The sequence below is a fragment of the Peromyscus californicus genome, unplaced genomic scaffold (assembly GCF_007827085.1).
Source record: "Peromyscus californicus insignis strain IS unplaced genomic scaffold, ASM782708v3 Scaffold_14__1_contigs__length_90479793_seg_2, whole genome shotgun sequence".
NCBI lineage: Eukaryota > Metazoa > Chordata > Mammalia > Rodentia > Cricetidae > Peromyscus > Peromyscus californicus.
The window spans coordinates 56,059,531-56,074,669 of NW_026294436.1; the positions used below are offsets into that span (position 1 = coordinate 56,059,531).

At 45.7% G+C, this 15,139-nt stretch overlaps 1 protein-coding gene across 2 annotated transcripts; it reads right to left on the bottom strand.

Moving 5' to 3' along the window:
• Nucleotides 1-3,931: 3,931 nt before the first annotated feature.
• Fcrla (Fc receptor like A) lies at nt 3,932-12,096 on the bottom strand. Of its 2 annotated transcripts, XM_052737571.1 has the most exons (6): nt 12,018-12,096; nt 8,133-8,147; nt 7,706-7,870; nt 6,951-7,217; nt 5,907-6,191; nt 3,932-4,336 (listed from the first exon to the last, which is right to left on the bottom strand). In XM_052737571.1, the coding sequence occupies exons 1-6, from the start codon at nt 12,094-12,096 to the stop codon at nt 4,092-4,094; spliced, it is 1,056 nt and encodes a 351-aa protein (XP_052593531.1). In that variant the 3' UTR covers nt 3,932-4,091. The 2 variants fall into 2 exon arrangements, with proteins under 2 accessions (XP_052593531.1, XP_052593532.1); XM_052737572.1 differs by lacking the exon at nt 8,133-8,147.
• Nucleotides 12,097-15,139: the final 3,043 nt, after the last annotated feature.

Below are 15,139 nucleotides of genomic sequence, written 5' to 3' on the forward strand. Positions count from 1 at the left end.
AGGTAATGCTCCTATGCTTCATAAACCCTGTCTGCCTCCTCATCTTGGGACCAATGTGGGACTGTGCTGTGGAATATTATTTTAACTGGGCAAAAATGTGTTACATTTGCTTATGCTACAGAATATTACTTACCAGTGTAAAAGTGTGTTACTTTTGTTTGTGCTGCATTTGTTTAATTATGTAAAGGTGTGTTGCATTTGTTTCAACTTGCCTGCCTAAGGCACCTGATTGGTCCAATAAAGACCTGAATGGCCAATAGCTAGGCAGAAAAAGGATCGGTGGGGCTGGCTGGCAGAGAGACTAAATAGGAGGAGAAGTCTAGGCTTGAGAGAGAAGAGAATGAGAGAAGAAGAAAAAAAACAAGAAAAGAAGGAGGAGAGAAAGAGGGAAACACCCAGGGCAAGAAGCCAGGCAGCTGCTAGCCAGCCAGATATAGAGACAGCAGGAAAGTGAGAAAAGCTGAAAATCCCTGAGGCAAAAAGTAGATAAAGAGAAATAGGTTAATGTAAGTTGAAACAGCTAGCTGAAAACGAGCCTAAGCAAGGCCAAGCATTCATAATTAATAAGAAGTCTCTGTGTCGTGATTTGGGAGCTGGTTGGTGGCCCAAAAGAAAAAGCCTGCTACAGAACTCCTCATGTCCACTGCAACCTGTCCCCAGGGTCTGACCTCTGCACAGCCCTCTGCCTCGACAGTAAGAGTGCCACACATCTGTCAGCTGTCCTCATAGACTATTCAAGCAGACTCTATTTTGACTTCTCAGAAGCCAGAACAAAGATCTGAGCCCCTTTACTGATTCCAGAAGAAACCTGGTCACACCCCAAATTCATATGCTATATAGTCTTTCTTGAACTCACAGGAATCAGCCACAGAGCTCATTAACCACACAGATAGTGCTCAGAGTGTGACCTGAAAAGTACCCTTCCCAACACTTGTTTAGTCTATCTATGCTTTCCTCCGAATTTTCCCCAAGTTGGTCTATTTCTCTATGCAGGACCCTTCCCACGAAGATTTTAATTCTTCACTCCTTTGCCCATTGCCAAGTCCTTTAGTATGCAGACAAATATGGAAACTTTTATTGCTTAGGGTTTTGTTTTTCCTTCTGAAGGAAAGCATCCTGCCCAGCCTAGTCTCAAACTCGAAAGTGAGCTGAGGCGTTCCTCTTTTCCTCAGCCATCTACTGGTGAGGCAACAGGCATGCATCCCCACACTGGGTTTGAGCAATTCTTTGAAGTCTGCCACAGCATAACTTCCTGGCAAGATGTGCCATTATTTGGTAAGGACTGTGGTAAGTAGAATGCTCTCAGAGAGGATGTGGGGTAATGAGAAAGGCTCACATTTAGTGAGGGCGCCAGTGTGTGACAGATACCATGTTAATGCTTCACAGATACGGAAATCCACTTCGTTCATTCCTCACAGGGGGCCTCGAGGGAGGGATTAGTACTAGTTCTGTTTTACATGTAAGGAAACTGAGGTGACAGAAACCAGGGATGCTTGAGGAGAAGCTCACTCCAAAATCTGTTCTCAAGTCAGTCTATCGTTAGGTATCCACAATGCTGCATGGAGAAGCATTGTTTTCAGTCTTTGTAAGTCTCCTCTCTTATTTCCTTATTTTCCTGCTGTTATCCACACCAGCATTCTTCTCCCCTACATATTGGCCTCTACCATACAATGTTTAATGTATGTTGGGGTGATATATTGTGTACCCCAATATATTGTGTACCCTAATAAACTTATCTGGGGGATCAGAGGACAGAGCCAGCCACTAGATTAGACATAGAGGCCAGGCAGTGATGACACACACCCTTAATCCTATCACTCAGGAGGCAGAGGTTCCTCTGGATCTGAGTTCAAGGTCACACTGGAAACAGAGCCAGGTGTGGTGGCACACACCTTTAATCCCAGCACTTGAGATCTCACGCCTTTGCTAACAAGTATTTGGGAAGCACACATGCCTTTAATCCCAGCACTAGGAAGGAAGGAAGATGTCAGTGCACAGAAAGGTATGTAAGGCACGAGTAAACAGAAAGTCTCGTTCCAGAGGCTGAGGAGTTGGTAAGGTGAGGTTGGCTGTGGCTTGTTCTGTTTCTCTGATCTTTCAGCTTTCACTCCAATATCTGGCTCTGGGTTTTCTATTGAAAAGACTGTTTAGCAGTTCATGTTACGGTATGTTCCTCTATGTGTGCATATATACGAGTAGGTATATATTCTATTTTTTATGTTTAAGTGCGGTTTGTCTGCGTGTATGGCTGTGCACCATGTGCATGCCTGGTGCCTGCAGAGGCCAGAAAGGGGTGTCAGATCCCCTGGAACTGGAGTTACAGGTGGTTGTGAGCCACCATGTGGGTGCTGGGAATTGAACCTAGGTCTCCTGGAAGAGCAGTCAGTCTTCTTACCCACTAAGCTATCTCTCTACCCCCCTACAGGTTTATATACTGAATCTTAGAAAATATTTAGCATTATTAATTTACATAAATAGTGTATTCTAAATGTTGTTTTTCTTTATTTAAAATTAATTCTGTGTAAAATTCATTCATATTGCTCTACATGCATCATGGTTATTGATTCATGCTTCCACCAGGTGGTACCTGTCCACTCCCTAATGCCCTGGTTGCTTCCCAAACCTCCACTACTATAAACAGTGCTACAGTGAACTTCTTTGGTGCATGCTATGAGGGCCGAGTGAAAGAAATAGAACTTAGGAACCTTAAAAATAAATCGGTACATAGTTCTTATGCCTTCTACATTCAGATCCTTCCTGGAAATCTCCTCACAGACTCACCCAGAAGCAGGGCTCTTAGTTGATTCAAGATCTAGCCAAGTTGACCATCAAGATGACTCTTCACACCCTTGAAGGTGCTAGGCACCACCGTAAGAGTCATTTTACCATCACATGACCCTCCTCCTTTGTTTGTAGTTTATCAAAGATGATCATGTGTATGTTTGTCGTACATTGTTTCAGGCTACATTGTAAAAATAAAGAGCACAAAAAGAGACCACGGTGGGAACACAGCTCTACATAATTCAGGATAACGTGGTAGACTATTCATTCACTAAGGCCATAATAACGTGATGTTATTAATTCATCAACCAAAGGTCATCTTAACCAAGGTTATTGCATAATTTGTCAGGCTAGCTCTCATCATTTGAGAACGGACAACAGTAGTCCAAGCATAGAGCAAAGGGTGTGACGCTGATTAAAGTCTCAGGGAAGTTAAGTGTTGGATACATAGCTGTAATTCTCGCAGAGATTAGCATCACTAAAGAGAAACTGAACACATTGCCCCGAGATAGTAGAGAATGCGCTGTAGGTAGAAGAAAAAGGACCTAAAAAGGAAAGTTCCTGGGACCCTGTTGGAAAAGGCCTGTGTAGGGAAGTGTTATTATAGATTGAGTCTCCCACACCATCATGATAAAAGGAAGCCTGACTACCTTCTAGCTCTCAGCAGAGCTTAGTGCTGTCTGCATGGTGCTGGTTTTGCAGGCATGCAGTTACAGGGCTCATGAAGGCTTGCATTGAGTTTCCAGATAAAAGTCTGTGAAGCAAGGCAATATGTACCATGCACGGTCAGATTCCCTGTAGACAGCCGCTGAGTAGGCTATGTGTAAAGCTATGAAGGTGAAGTCCAATTGTAATGGAGACCTCAGGGTGTTAGAAATACCAAATGTGGAACATCTGCCAAGAGAAGCTGCAGGCACCAATTGGAACTGGCCAGAGAGAGAGCCCATGTGTGCTGCAGGTATCAGGACCATCGGGGCAAGGTTGCCCAAGCCCACTGAGGCTCACATTTTGCCTCTACATACTTTCGATGCTGGACATGGAGTGTGATGGTTTAAATGAGATGTTCCCCACAGTCTGGGCATTTGAATACTTGGTCTAGGGTACAGAATGACCTTGTCATAGTAAAAGAAAACATACAGCTATAGGCACATTCTGGGTCTCACCTTGTACGTGTTTATTTACACTCAACCAGCTCCTTTATTCTAACAAAGTACCAAGACAGCTTGCAGAACTATTTCTGCATATGTGCAGTACAGAAAGAGCTGGACTTGTTGCAGTGGTTGAGCATGTCCCAGATGAATGGCTTGTTTTCACTTGTCAGCAGCGTTTGTGACACCAGGCTTCAGGTAGACAGTCAAGTCCCTCAGCTCCATGACCAGATGACCAAGGAGAACTTTTACATCCTGCATTTGTTTGAGAAGAAGGCGTATCTGGTGATGTAAGTGAGGGTCTGCGGAGGAGAATCCCAGGTGCTCAGCAGAAGGAGCAGGTGGTGGGGGCAGAGGATCAGGGGGCTCCGCAGGAGAAGTTTCTGAAGCAGTTGATTTCTGAAGAGCTGGATTCAAGATGGAGGAATCAGCAGAATTTAAGGGACCTGAATTATTTCGGGCAGGAAGCACATACAAGTGAAAACTGGCTGGGCGTGGTGGTGCAGACCTGTAGTCCCAGTGCTCAGGAGGCTGAGGCTGAAAGAGTATTGCAAACTAAAGGCCAGCCTGGTCTACATAGTGAGCTGTAGGTTAGCCAGACCTTATCTTAAAATAATAAATAAATAAGTACATACATAAAGATGGTGCCTGACTCTAGCCCTGCCTTCACACACTGTTAGCTAAATAGTAAGACAGGTACCTTCAGGGGCAAACTCCTGTATGAATGTGTCTTCAAAATGTTTTTTCTTTTATTTCAGCTAAAACTCTAGAATGCAAACTCAGTATGCCCAGAGGTATTCCTGCCTATCACTTTAATGTTTCAAGCATGTGCTCCATTTTAGCTAAGCATGACCCCAAATGTGTCTACCATCTTTTCTTAACTCTGTGTCTACCATCTTTTCTTAACTCATGCGTTTAAACTGAGCATGCTCAGAATACACTGCTTAGCTGAGCATGTTTAAGAATGGGCCAACCCTTACATGAGTAAATATGTCTAAGTTGAATAAATGCCCTATGCCTTCTTTTGAGGAGGGCCTTACTTTGGAAATAACTCCTGTACTCTTCTTGCCCGACACTGATCACAAATCTTTCTCCACTCTTGTGTGCCTTGGCTATGCTTATTTTGGTATTGAATGCAACAAGATGTGAACCCACTGTGTTTGGTTACAGAATCAGTCCTCCCTCTTTTCTAAAAGCAGCTGTGGTACTCACTGGCAGCCAGGGCTTGAGAACTCTTACATCCTTCCTTTAGACTGAGGCTGGACTGTCTTGACAGTCTCTGCTTGAGAATCTTTAGTGAGGAAGCCTCATCTTTAGACTGCCCATTTATTCTCTTTCAAGCCAGAATTTAGTTTCTGGAAGTGGGCTCTGGAGTCAACCTTTCCTTGTGTGTGCCATCAGTCTAGTTCTTCATCTTTGTTTCAGTCTTTCTCTGAGCGGATCCCCTGAGGCACCCCCTCTTAAGGATGATTGTCACTAGTCCCCCACCCCATTATTTTCTTTTCATTTCATTTGTCAAGCTTTCTCATCAGCCTAGACAATTCCCTCTAGGTGTGTGTCAGATCAAATACAGCCTTCCTAATGGTAACTTCCAGAATTTGACATACACTCTACTCTTCCCACAGGTTTTTTTGTTTGTTAGCTTGTTTTGAGATGAGCTCTCAAATATGCAGTCCTGGCTGACCCTTTCTAGACATTATCTGCATTCTAGGTATGATACTCCCATATATGTTCAGATTACATAGGAATCCTGAATTCTATAGGGAGGTACACAAAGGGCCAGGCCGGGTCTTGGTTTGGTACATCCCACGGTCTGAGGGAGACATCCTCTTTCTGTGCTCTCTTCCATCATCAAGGGCTTTGGATTATTGCCCCATCTCTCCTGCATCCCCTGTTTGTCTTCTTCCTCTGGAGTTACCTGAACCCAGTCATGTTTCATATACACCCGCCCCCAGGCACACATACACACTAGCTCACCCTGCACCCGGATCTCCAGCTGAGGGCTCTGCTTCCAAATTTGCCTGTCCTCAGTAGCTGCCTCACACCAGTAGGAGCCAGAGTGCTCTTCTGAAGCCTTGGGGATCTGGAGTTCTGAAGAGACGCCTCTGATACTCAGTGGCCTTCCATCCTTGTAGAAGGAGAACAGGAGGCGGGAAGCTGACCGCTGCAGGGACAGCTTTGTCTGACAGCTCAGGGTCACTGAGCCTCCCTCTCGGGGCTCACTAGATGGTAAGGCTTTGAGAACTGGGGATGGGAACAATTCTGGGGAGAAGATAAGCAGTGAAGAAGAATTCAACCATCCTGTACTCAGCAGACCCATAACTCCCTCCACCCATCCTCTCCTCTGTTCATTAGGTATGGGTTCTTTTAGAAAGGTCCCATGTAGCTGGAGCTATCTCCAGTCCCGCCTGGGCTGGCAGCCACTCAGTCTCAAATAAACACACAGATGCTTATATTACTTATAAACTGTATGGCCATGGCAGACTTCTTGCTATCTAGTTCTTATATCTTAAATTAACCCATTTCTATTAATCTATACGTTGCCACATGGTTTGTGGCTTATTAGTACCTCACATCTTGCTTTTCATGGCAGCAGCAGCAGCTGGCAGCATCTCCTGACTCAGCCTTCCACCTCCCAGAATTCTCTTCTCTCCTTATCCCGCCTACACTATACTTCTTGCCTGGCTAGTGGCCAATCAGCGTTTTATCAATCAGGGCAACACATTCACAGCATCCCCAGCAGTCCCATTTGAACTTTTCAGGTCCTCCTCCTCTTTTGTTCCCTTCTTATTTCTTCCCTTCCTCCCCCTCCCTTCGTCCCTCCTCCTTCTTTCCCTCCTCCCTTCTCTTCCTTCGTCCCTCCCTTCTAGGCAGGACTAGGAAAGATCCATGGATGAGCAAAGCCAACGGATGTCTAGGTTCTGGATCCTTGAATATCAGAAAGCGTAGATCTGGATGGTTCTGGTCTCCCTATTCCTTCTCATCCAGATCCACCACAGCAACACTCCCTCAAGCTCTCACCTTGGACTGTGATAGCCACAGGGGATGCAGTCTCTCGGCTGCCAGGACCAGGGCTCCTGAAGATGCCACTGCAGTGGTACTGCCCACTGTCTGACCTTTGCACCACATCGATAGAGAATTCTCTTTTAGGTCCAGGAGGACCCAGGGCTGAGCCCTCTCGGTAGAAGATGACCTGAGTCAGTGGCCAGTCTTGCCAGGCACGACAGTGCAGAACCAGTTGGTCTCCTTCAAATATGGATGTAGCTGGACCTTGGAGGATCAGCCAGTCTGTAGCCCAAAGTAAGAGCTGAGGGTCATCTACCTCCCTTGAGAGATACACCAAGCAATGCCTGTAACAGATCTCCTAAACTTTCCAAGTCACTTTCAACTCTTACTGGCCCTCCTTAATGCTCTCTGCCCCCTTGAACTTATCTAACAATTGCAAACCCTTTTTTTCTCTGCCCTCCCCCTCTATTCTTGCCCTCTAGTCTCAAAGTAACTGGGGAACAATTTTTGCCTTGAGGTTGAACTTAGAGTTATGGATGGCTCACCACATTTCCTCACTCTGTCCAGTGCCTTCACGATTGGCCCAATGTCGAGAGAAAAATAACTCTAGGGCCTAGGACTTCCTCGAGGACATTCTGTCCCCTGGAAGCTGAGGATGGGAAACTAAGTACTTCCGCCTCTGCCAGTTTCCTGGAGGGTGATTTCCTGAGTGGGCTGGGGTGCTGTCAGGAGTGGTTTGAGACACTGCTCGGGTCTTCTTGGGACCTCACCATAGGAAACGATGAGATGAAAGGGTTTACTGAACTTGTAGCCCTTGACCTGGAAGTCGGTGTCACTGGAATGGGTCATATCCTCCTCTTCCTCCTCCTCAGTGTGGCAGCTGCTCTGCTCCGTGCTGAAAGGTCCTTCACACTTCAGAGTCTCCGAACTGGCAGCTGAGGAGGGATGGCCCAGGGAGAACCAGAAAATGATGCTGCAACTTAGAGAAAGAGGATGGAATGGCCCTCCACAAGGGCTCCCCCTCTGCCCCAGGGAGCCATCTTGTCAGGGAGAGAAGAGGAAGACATCAAAACTCCTCTAAGAGACAATTGTGGATCTTCAGCCGGATGGCCTTGACCTTGGCTCACTGGTGTTCAGGCCTCTCAGTAAAAGGACTGTGATCTAGAGGGGGTGGGAATGAAGGAGCAGGGAACTCACCAACATGACATCCAGCTGTTGGTTGAGGAAACCAAAGGACAATGACAGCCATGACCCCATAGCAGGTAGTAGAGAGGAGGGAAAGAGGCACGTCAGATTATAATATCCACTGGGTGCTTCCCGTGTGTCACACACCGCTGGCACATCCACGCACTATTTAATCTTCACAAGCCTTTCAGGTATAGGACTTCACCATCATTTGATGATTTTTGTTGTTGATGATGTTTTATGAGTTACATAGCCAAGGCTGACCTTGAACTTGCAACAATCCTCCTGCCTCAGCCTCTTAAGTACTAGGTTATAATTGTAAGCTACAATGCCTGGTTTTCCATCCTATAAATTTTAAAGAAGCAGTTTTACAAAATCAAATTTAGAAGAGTGTAAAGAAAGACTTGGGGGTGCACTGGGGAGATAGCTCAGTTGGAAAACTACTTAGCTTGCACACGGGAGGCTCAAACCCCAGTGTTGGGGAGTTAAAGACAGGGGAAGCCCAGCGGTTGCTGGCCAGCCAGCCAGCTAGCCTAGGCTACGAGGTGAGGCCTAGGACAATGATAGACCTTGTCTAAAATAAAACATAATAAAATGGTAGACAACACCTAAGGAATGATATTTCTCTGACATACCACACATACACACATGCATCCTGCAAATACACATGTGCATTTAAAAAGGAAGGAAGGAAGGAAGGAAGGAAAGGAAGGAGGGAGGGAGGGAGGGAGGAAGGCAGGAAGGCAGGCAAGCCTGACAGTAGAACATTTGCCTAGCCTGCATGAGGCCCTGAGTTTAATTCCCAGCAACAGAACCACCCCAAGAGTCAAGAATGGAGCAAGAAGGCCGGGGGTAAGTTCAGAAGCAATGTTCGTTTTACTTCACTGCCCAAGCATAGTCTACTCAGTCCTTCAACCTTCCTTGGGGACACCCCGCCCCATTCTCTTTCCCACAGCTCACTTGGCTCTTTAGAGTAGGTTGTCTACCGAAGAGGTGGCTTTGCCCCTCTTCCCTCCTTGCTTCCCCCTTCAAGGCTTCAGTTTTCTTTTTTCTCCTTTTCTTTTTCTTCGTTTTTCATGACAGGGTTTCTCTGTGTAGCCCTGAATATCCTGGAACTTGCTATGTAGACCAGGCTGGCCTCGAACTCAGATATCTGCCTGCCTCTGCCTCTGGAATGCTGGGATTAAAGACATGTGCCACCACCACCCAGCCAAAGCTTCATTTTTCAGTGACCTCTTCTTACTTTAATATCCTCTGCTCTTGAACTCCCCCTAGCAAAGGCAAAGCTTTCTCCATCCTCCCCTCTCCAACAACCCTTGATCGTTAGGCTGGCCTGGTGACCACGGAACAACTCCTTGCCTCCAGGTTGAAACTTAGAGAGTCCTCCCCACATCACTTCACTCTCTCTTCGGTCCTTGACTAGCCCCGGGTAGATAAGTGTCATTTCTCCCAGCTCTGACTGTGCCTCATCCCCCTTGGTCCCTGTCTCCCTCCACCAGCTCCACATCCCTATGTGCTTGTTCTTCCACGCCACTCTTCTCTGTCCTGGGCACCTTTGTTCTCACCCACTTCCGGTGACGCTGGACTCTGGGTTATTAACTTCCCCATCAAGTCCACTTCCTAGTTCTCACTGTCTCGGTCCGCGGTGTTTTCTTTAGTGCCTCGCAGCCCTCTCTTCTCCATTATGCTACTTTTCTTCAGTTCCTTCACCGTCCTAAGACTAAACTCAGCCTCCTCGTGTTTTGTTTCTTCAAAACAATAAATAAATAAAACTTCGGGGCTGGAGAGTTGGGTCCGCTGTTAAAAGTACTTGTTGCTCTTGCAGAGGACCCAAGGTTGCTTCCTGGCCTCCACATGGTGGCTCACAACCATCCAGAACTGCAGTTGCAGAGGAACTGATACCCTTTTCTGGCCTCTGCCAGCATCAGGCATGCAGGTGGTACATAGACACACAGGCAAAACAATCACACATAAAGTTAATTAATTTAAAAAATTTTAAAGCCTTGTTGGCTTGTCTGGTATCTCCACTTTATTAACCTCACGTGGGAGGTGTTATCATTCTCATTTTTACAACAGAGAAAAGTGAATTCAGGTACATTAAAAGTGATTTTTGTTTAAGCAAGATTTTACATCCAGATCATCCCTTGATGGTCTGGTATTTGTGATGTAACTCAGGCTGATCTTGAACTGGAGGCAACCCTCGTGCCTCAGGCTCCACAGTCCTGAGATTACAGGTACATGCTACTTTGCTCAACTGAAAGTGACTTTTTCAAAGTGATACAGAACTAGTAACTAGAAAGGGGGCTTGAAATCAGAGTATGTGATTCCAAGACCACAGTTCTTGCTACAAAATCAAAATCTCCGGGCCTCCCACCAATAGCTTCGGTTTGATGGAAGACCAAACATGAAAGGATTATTGTAGTGTGTGGGTGCAAGCAATAAGAACGAAGTGTCACAGGCAGACACTGGGGCAGAAATGGGGACCAACAAGGCTTCTGGGGGAAGATGCTACCAAGGTGGAATCTTTAAGGATACCTAGAAGTTTGTAAAGTGGAAGAGCCTCGGGAGTCGTGGTAGAGTTCATTTCAGATGGACCTAACAATATAAGCAAAGCCTTAGCTAAGAATCTGGGCTGTGAATGGAAATGCAGGTTGATTGAGTCTTTGTTAGAGCGGAGTGGGAAGGCTTTGAGGTTGCTGGAAGAAGGGAAGAAAGAGGGTTAGAGGATGCCAGGTTTGGGGCTTCCTGTGCCACGATAAGAACTCAAATTTTAAAAGTCCCTCAGGATGCAGAGTTAAAGTTCAGTTCAAAGAGACAAGGCTGAGACACGATTAGTAAGGAAGTGATTGTGCAACTTCAGTCACGGATGATAAAGACTTCTCTTAAGAAAGCATTTGCAGTGGGTCATGGAAGGAACCAGTTGTGAAAGCAATTTAGGAGGTGAAATTTGCCAAAGTTGATGATTCAGAGAATGATGAGGGAGGGGTTCAGAATGCCTCTTGGGTTTCTAGCTGAGGTCCCAGGTGAGTGCTTGTGCAAGGAATTAGCTGAGGTCACAGGTAAGTGCTAGCGCGAGGATCTGAGATCAGACAGAGTAAAAGGTGAGTGAGGGTCTGGGGAAGATATGAATTCATCTCATGTTGTGTTGGTACCTGTGACGCACCCAGGTCAAAAGGTCTTGTGTAAAGCTTAACATTCGAATGTGAGAGTCAAAAGCATGGATAGATCTGGAATTGTGCCCCGAGGCTCTAAAATATACAACCATTGCAGCAAAACCAGACAGATATATTTCTACAGTCTCATTAGAAAGAAAAGATGAGTACAGGGCGAGGATTAAACTGTAGAGAACACTGGAGTTTACAAGAGGGGAAGAAAAGCCGCTGAAGGACCAGAAGACATCCAAGCAATATACAGAGAAAATAGACAGAAGTTAGGAAAACAGAGACTGCAAGAGAGAATAAGAAATCAACAGGGCCGGGTGCAACGAAGAAATCCATCCAGACAAAAACTCGTTAGTACAGAGATCCCCGCACCCTGTGTAACACAGACTCTAGTGGAGGCCAGGCTGCAGGCACTGAAGGGTGAGTGAGGTGTGAGGGGGAGAGCAAGCCCACGCGACTTTTCCAAGAAAGTTGTACTAGAAGAGTCAGAGATAAGATTTGCAGCTGGCAAAGGATTCCAAGTCAGAAGGGACTTTCAGGATGGAAAATATCTGAATTTTTCTATTTAAAAGAGCCATTCAGTCCCACACATCAGACTTGTCTTCTGTCTGTCCTTGTCCCACCTGAACAGGGATTCTTGGCAAAGTCAAGGTCGGTCCATGTCTCTTCCCTTTGAGTTTCTCTCTCAACATGAGACATATCTCATTTCCACCCCAACATTCAAACATCTACTCACCCGGTAACATCTGAGTTGCCAGGAGCACAGCGGGACATACATGAAGAGCCCATGTCATGAGGACACAGCTCAGCTTCATGGTGATTATGTCTGTACCTCCCACAACCCCAACATACTGATTTTCTTCAACATGAAACCTCTCAAATTAGAAAAGAGGAAATAAATGTAACTGTCTTGGCTCCACACACCTGGGGTCAAGTCTGTGATTGGCTCTTCTCATTCAGGTTTGGCCAGGTGGGTTCTCATGTCCTCTTTATTCTTCAGGTTGCAGATGAAATGCTAGGCCTCTCAGTTGATAAACAATTTTTTTTTTTGGTTGAACTCAAGGACCTTTCAAAATATGTTATTGATTGATGATCAACTGGCCTTCATATTACATCTGGAAAAAGTCAACATGACAATAATCCAGCTCACTGGAGACAGGAGGTAGAAAATTAATGGAAGGAAACCACTGGGGTGTGAATGGTGTGACGTGGAAGGGTCCTGCTACTCCTGCTCCAAGCTTTACGTGTGTCTAGTAATTAAAATACAGCAGGAGGGGGGATTGATTGATAAGGACAGATGTCAAATAAGTCTCTACTAGGCTCAGCCCATCTAAAGCTCCATCAACTTGCACTCAAATTTCTCCTGACCTGTGTCTTAGTTTGTTTCTACAGCATAATATAAGCTGTTCAGTCTCAGTGGAAATCTGAGTACAAGGCAGAGTTATTACCCTAGAAAGAGAAAAAAAATAGAAAGAAAGAAAAAGAAAGAAAGAAAAGAAAAGAAAATCTGTTCCCAGAGGCCCCAGCAGCAAGCCCAGCACTAGGGTTCTCTGCCAAAGCTCAAAGCACTGATTCTAAGGAACTTGAAGACAAGAAGTATCCAGTCCTTGAACAACTGGAAGAGACTGGAGAACATGGGCGATGTGGAGGCCACGACAGCCCTCTTCATCTCCTTGTAGACTTACGGGAATCACTGCCCCTGACTTCAACCGTTTGCTCAATTGCAGGACCTGTGCCTCTTTGTACAGTGACCACACTCCTCTAACCTCACTTGTCACTCCACCCACACCCAGGTCCCAGGTAGCTTTGAAAGTGGAGTGTGTCGTCAGAAGTGTGGTTCTTTAAGGCAAAGGGTGGGACTCATGGCCAGTCAGTTATGGCAAAACAGATCAGGGCAGGCAGGTCAGCAGTGCGGGCATGGGAGAGTGCAGTTTTTCTCCATCTAGTATAAGCGGTTAGAATAAATTTTCCATTGTGTAAGAAGTATGTGTTTTTTTGCAGATGGCCCCAGGGAGTCCAGAGCTGGTTGAATATGGGTGTGGGGAAAGGCAGTGAGGCAGTAAACCTTGCAGCTGATGTGGTAAAAAGATCCAACAGCCCCAGAAGAGGAAGAACAATCTAGTCACCCCTAAGAAAAGTTAAATAAATAAATCGTGTTTAGATAGACTTTCACCCCTAAAACTTCATAACAGACCTTCTTATTAGGACAAAAATGGCTTTTGAAAAACTATGATAATTTTCCTTTCTCTTACAACCCCTTGGTTAAAAACTCCCCATGCCATCTGCACTGGTCTTTACGGAACCCCATCTCAATGCAGAGAGCAAGAAGGCCTCTGAAGGTATCACATGAAGATTGTTGTGTGATATTTTGTTTGTGTTCTGACAAATAAAGCTTGCCTGGAGATCAGAGAAGCAGAGCAGCAGCCACCAGAGAGTTCTTCCCTCTACCAAATCTCAGACCAAATGAGGGCAGCAAGATCCTGTCTCCATCCACCACAGATTCCTGTCTCCACCTCCCTAGTGCTGGGATTGAAGGTGTGAGCCTCTCATGTGCTGGGATCAAAGGCTTGAGCCTCCCAAGTGCTGGGATCAAAGGCAGGCACCATCACCACCTGGCTCTGTTTCTCTTTTAGACTGGTTCGATCTTGTGTAGCCCACGGTGACCTTCAACTCCTGATCTTCCTGCTTCCTCCCCCCAAATGCTGGGATTTAAGGTGTGTGCCACCACTGCCGGGCCTCTAAGGTTAATTAGTGTCTAGCTCCGCCCCTCTGATCTCCAGGCAAGCTTCATTTGTCAGAACACAAACCATGTATCATACAACAGAAGATCATGTTCTTTACACTTGATTATCCACTTAGCCATGGGGAAAGTCACACGGATGAAGCTTGATCAATGAACTATTCTGAATAAGTGTGAAATCCCCCTGCCAAAGAAATTCAAAGAAGCAAGAATAGGATGACTATGTGCTGGGAAAACAGATACAGCTCACAGAGCTAGTTCTGCTCTCCAGATCACCTCAGACTACTCACAAGAACATGGGACAAATCCCAGCTCTCATCCCTCCGAAGACCAATTAGTCTTTTGTGGCTTTCCTCAATAGATATATTGGCCCACTGGTGACAGTTCTTGACTTGTCACCAGTGGGCCAATATATCTATTTTAACAAGATTCTTTTTTGTTTGTCTTTATTTATATGTATGTGTATATGCCTGCTTGTCTGTATGGGCATCAAGTACATGCAGGTGCTCTTGAAGTGCAGAAGTGAGCATTGAATCTTCTGGAACTGGAGTTACAAGTGGTTGTGAGCAGGCGTGAGTGCTGGGAATTGCACTGTTGTCCTCTGCAAGAGTAAATGCTCTTAACTGCTCAACCATTTCTCCAGCCCATTTATTTTAGTGTGTGTGTGTGTGTGTGTGTGTGTGTGTGTGTGTGTGTGTGTGTGTGTTATGGAATATTATTTTAAGATATGTTACATTCATTTATGCTGTGTAACATTTGTTTAATGATGCAAAGATGTGTTGCACTCTTTTTTTTTTCCAGAGCTGAGGACCAACCCCAGGGCCTTGCGCTTGCTAGGCAAGCGCTCTACCACTGAGCTATATCCCCAACCCCATGTGTTGCACTCTTTTATGTTGCATTTGTTTAACTCTGTGAAGCTGTGTTACTTTGCCTGTCTAAAACACCTGATTGGTCTAATAAAGAGCTGAATGGGCAATAGCTAGGCAGGAAAAAGGATAGGCAGGGTTGGCAGAAAGAATAAATAGGAGGAGAAATCTGGGAAAAAGAGATCAAGGAACAGGATAAGGAGCAGGACTCCAGAGACCAGCCACCCAGCTACACAGCAAAGCCACAGAGTA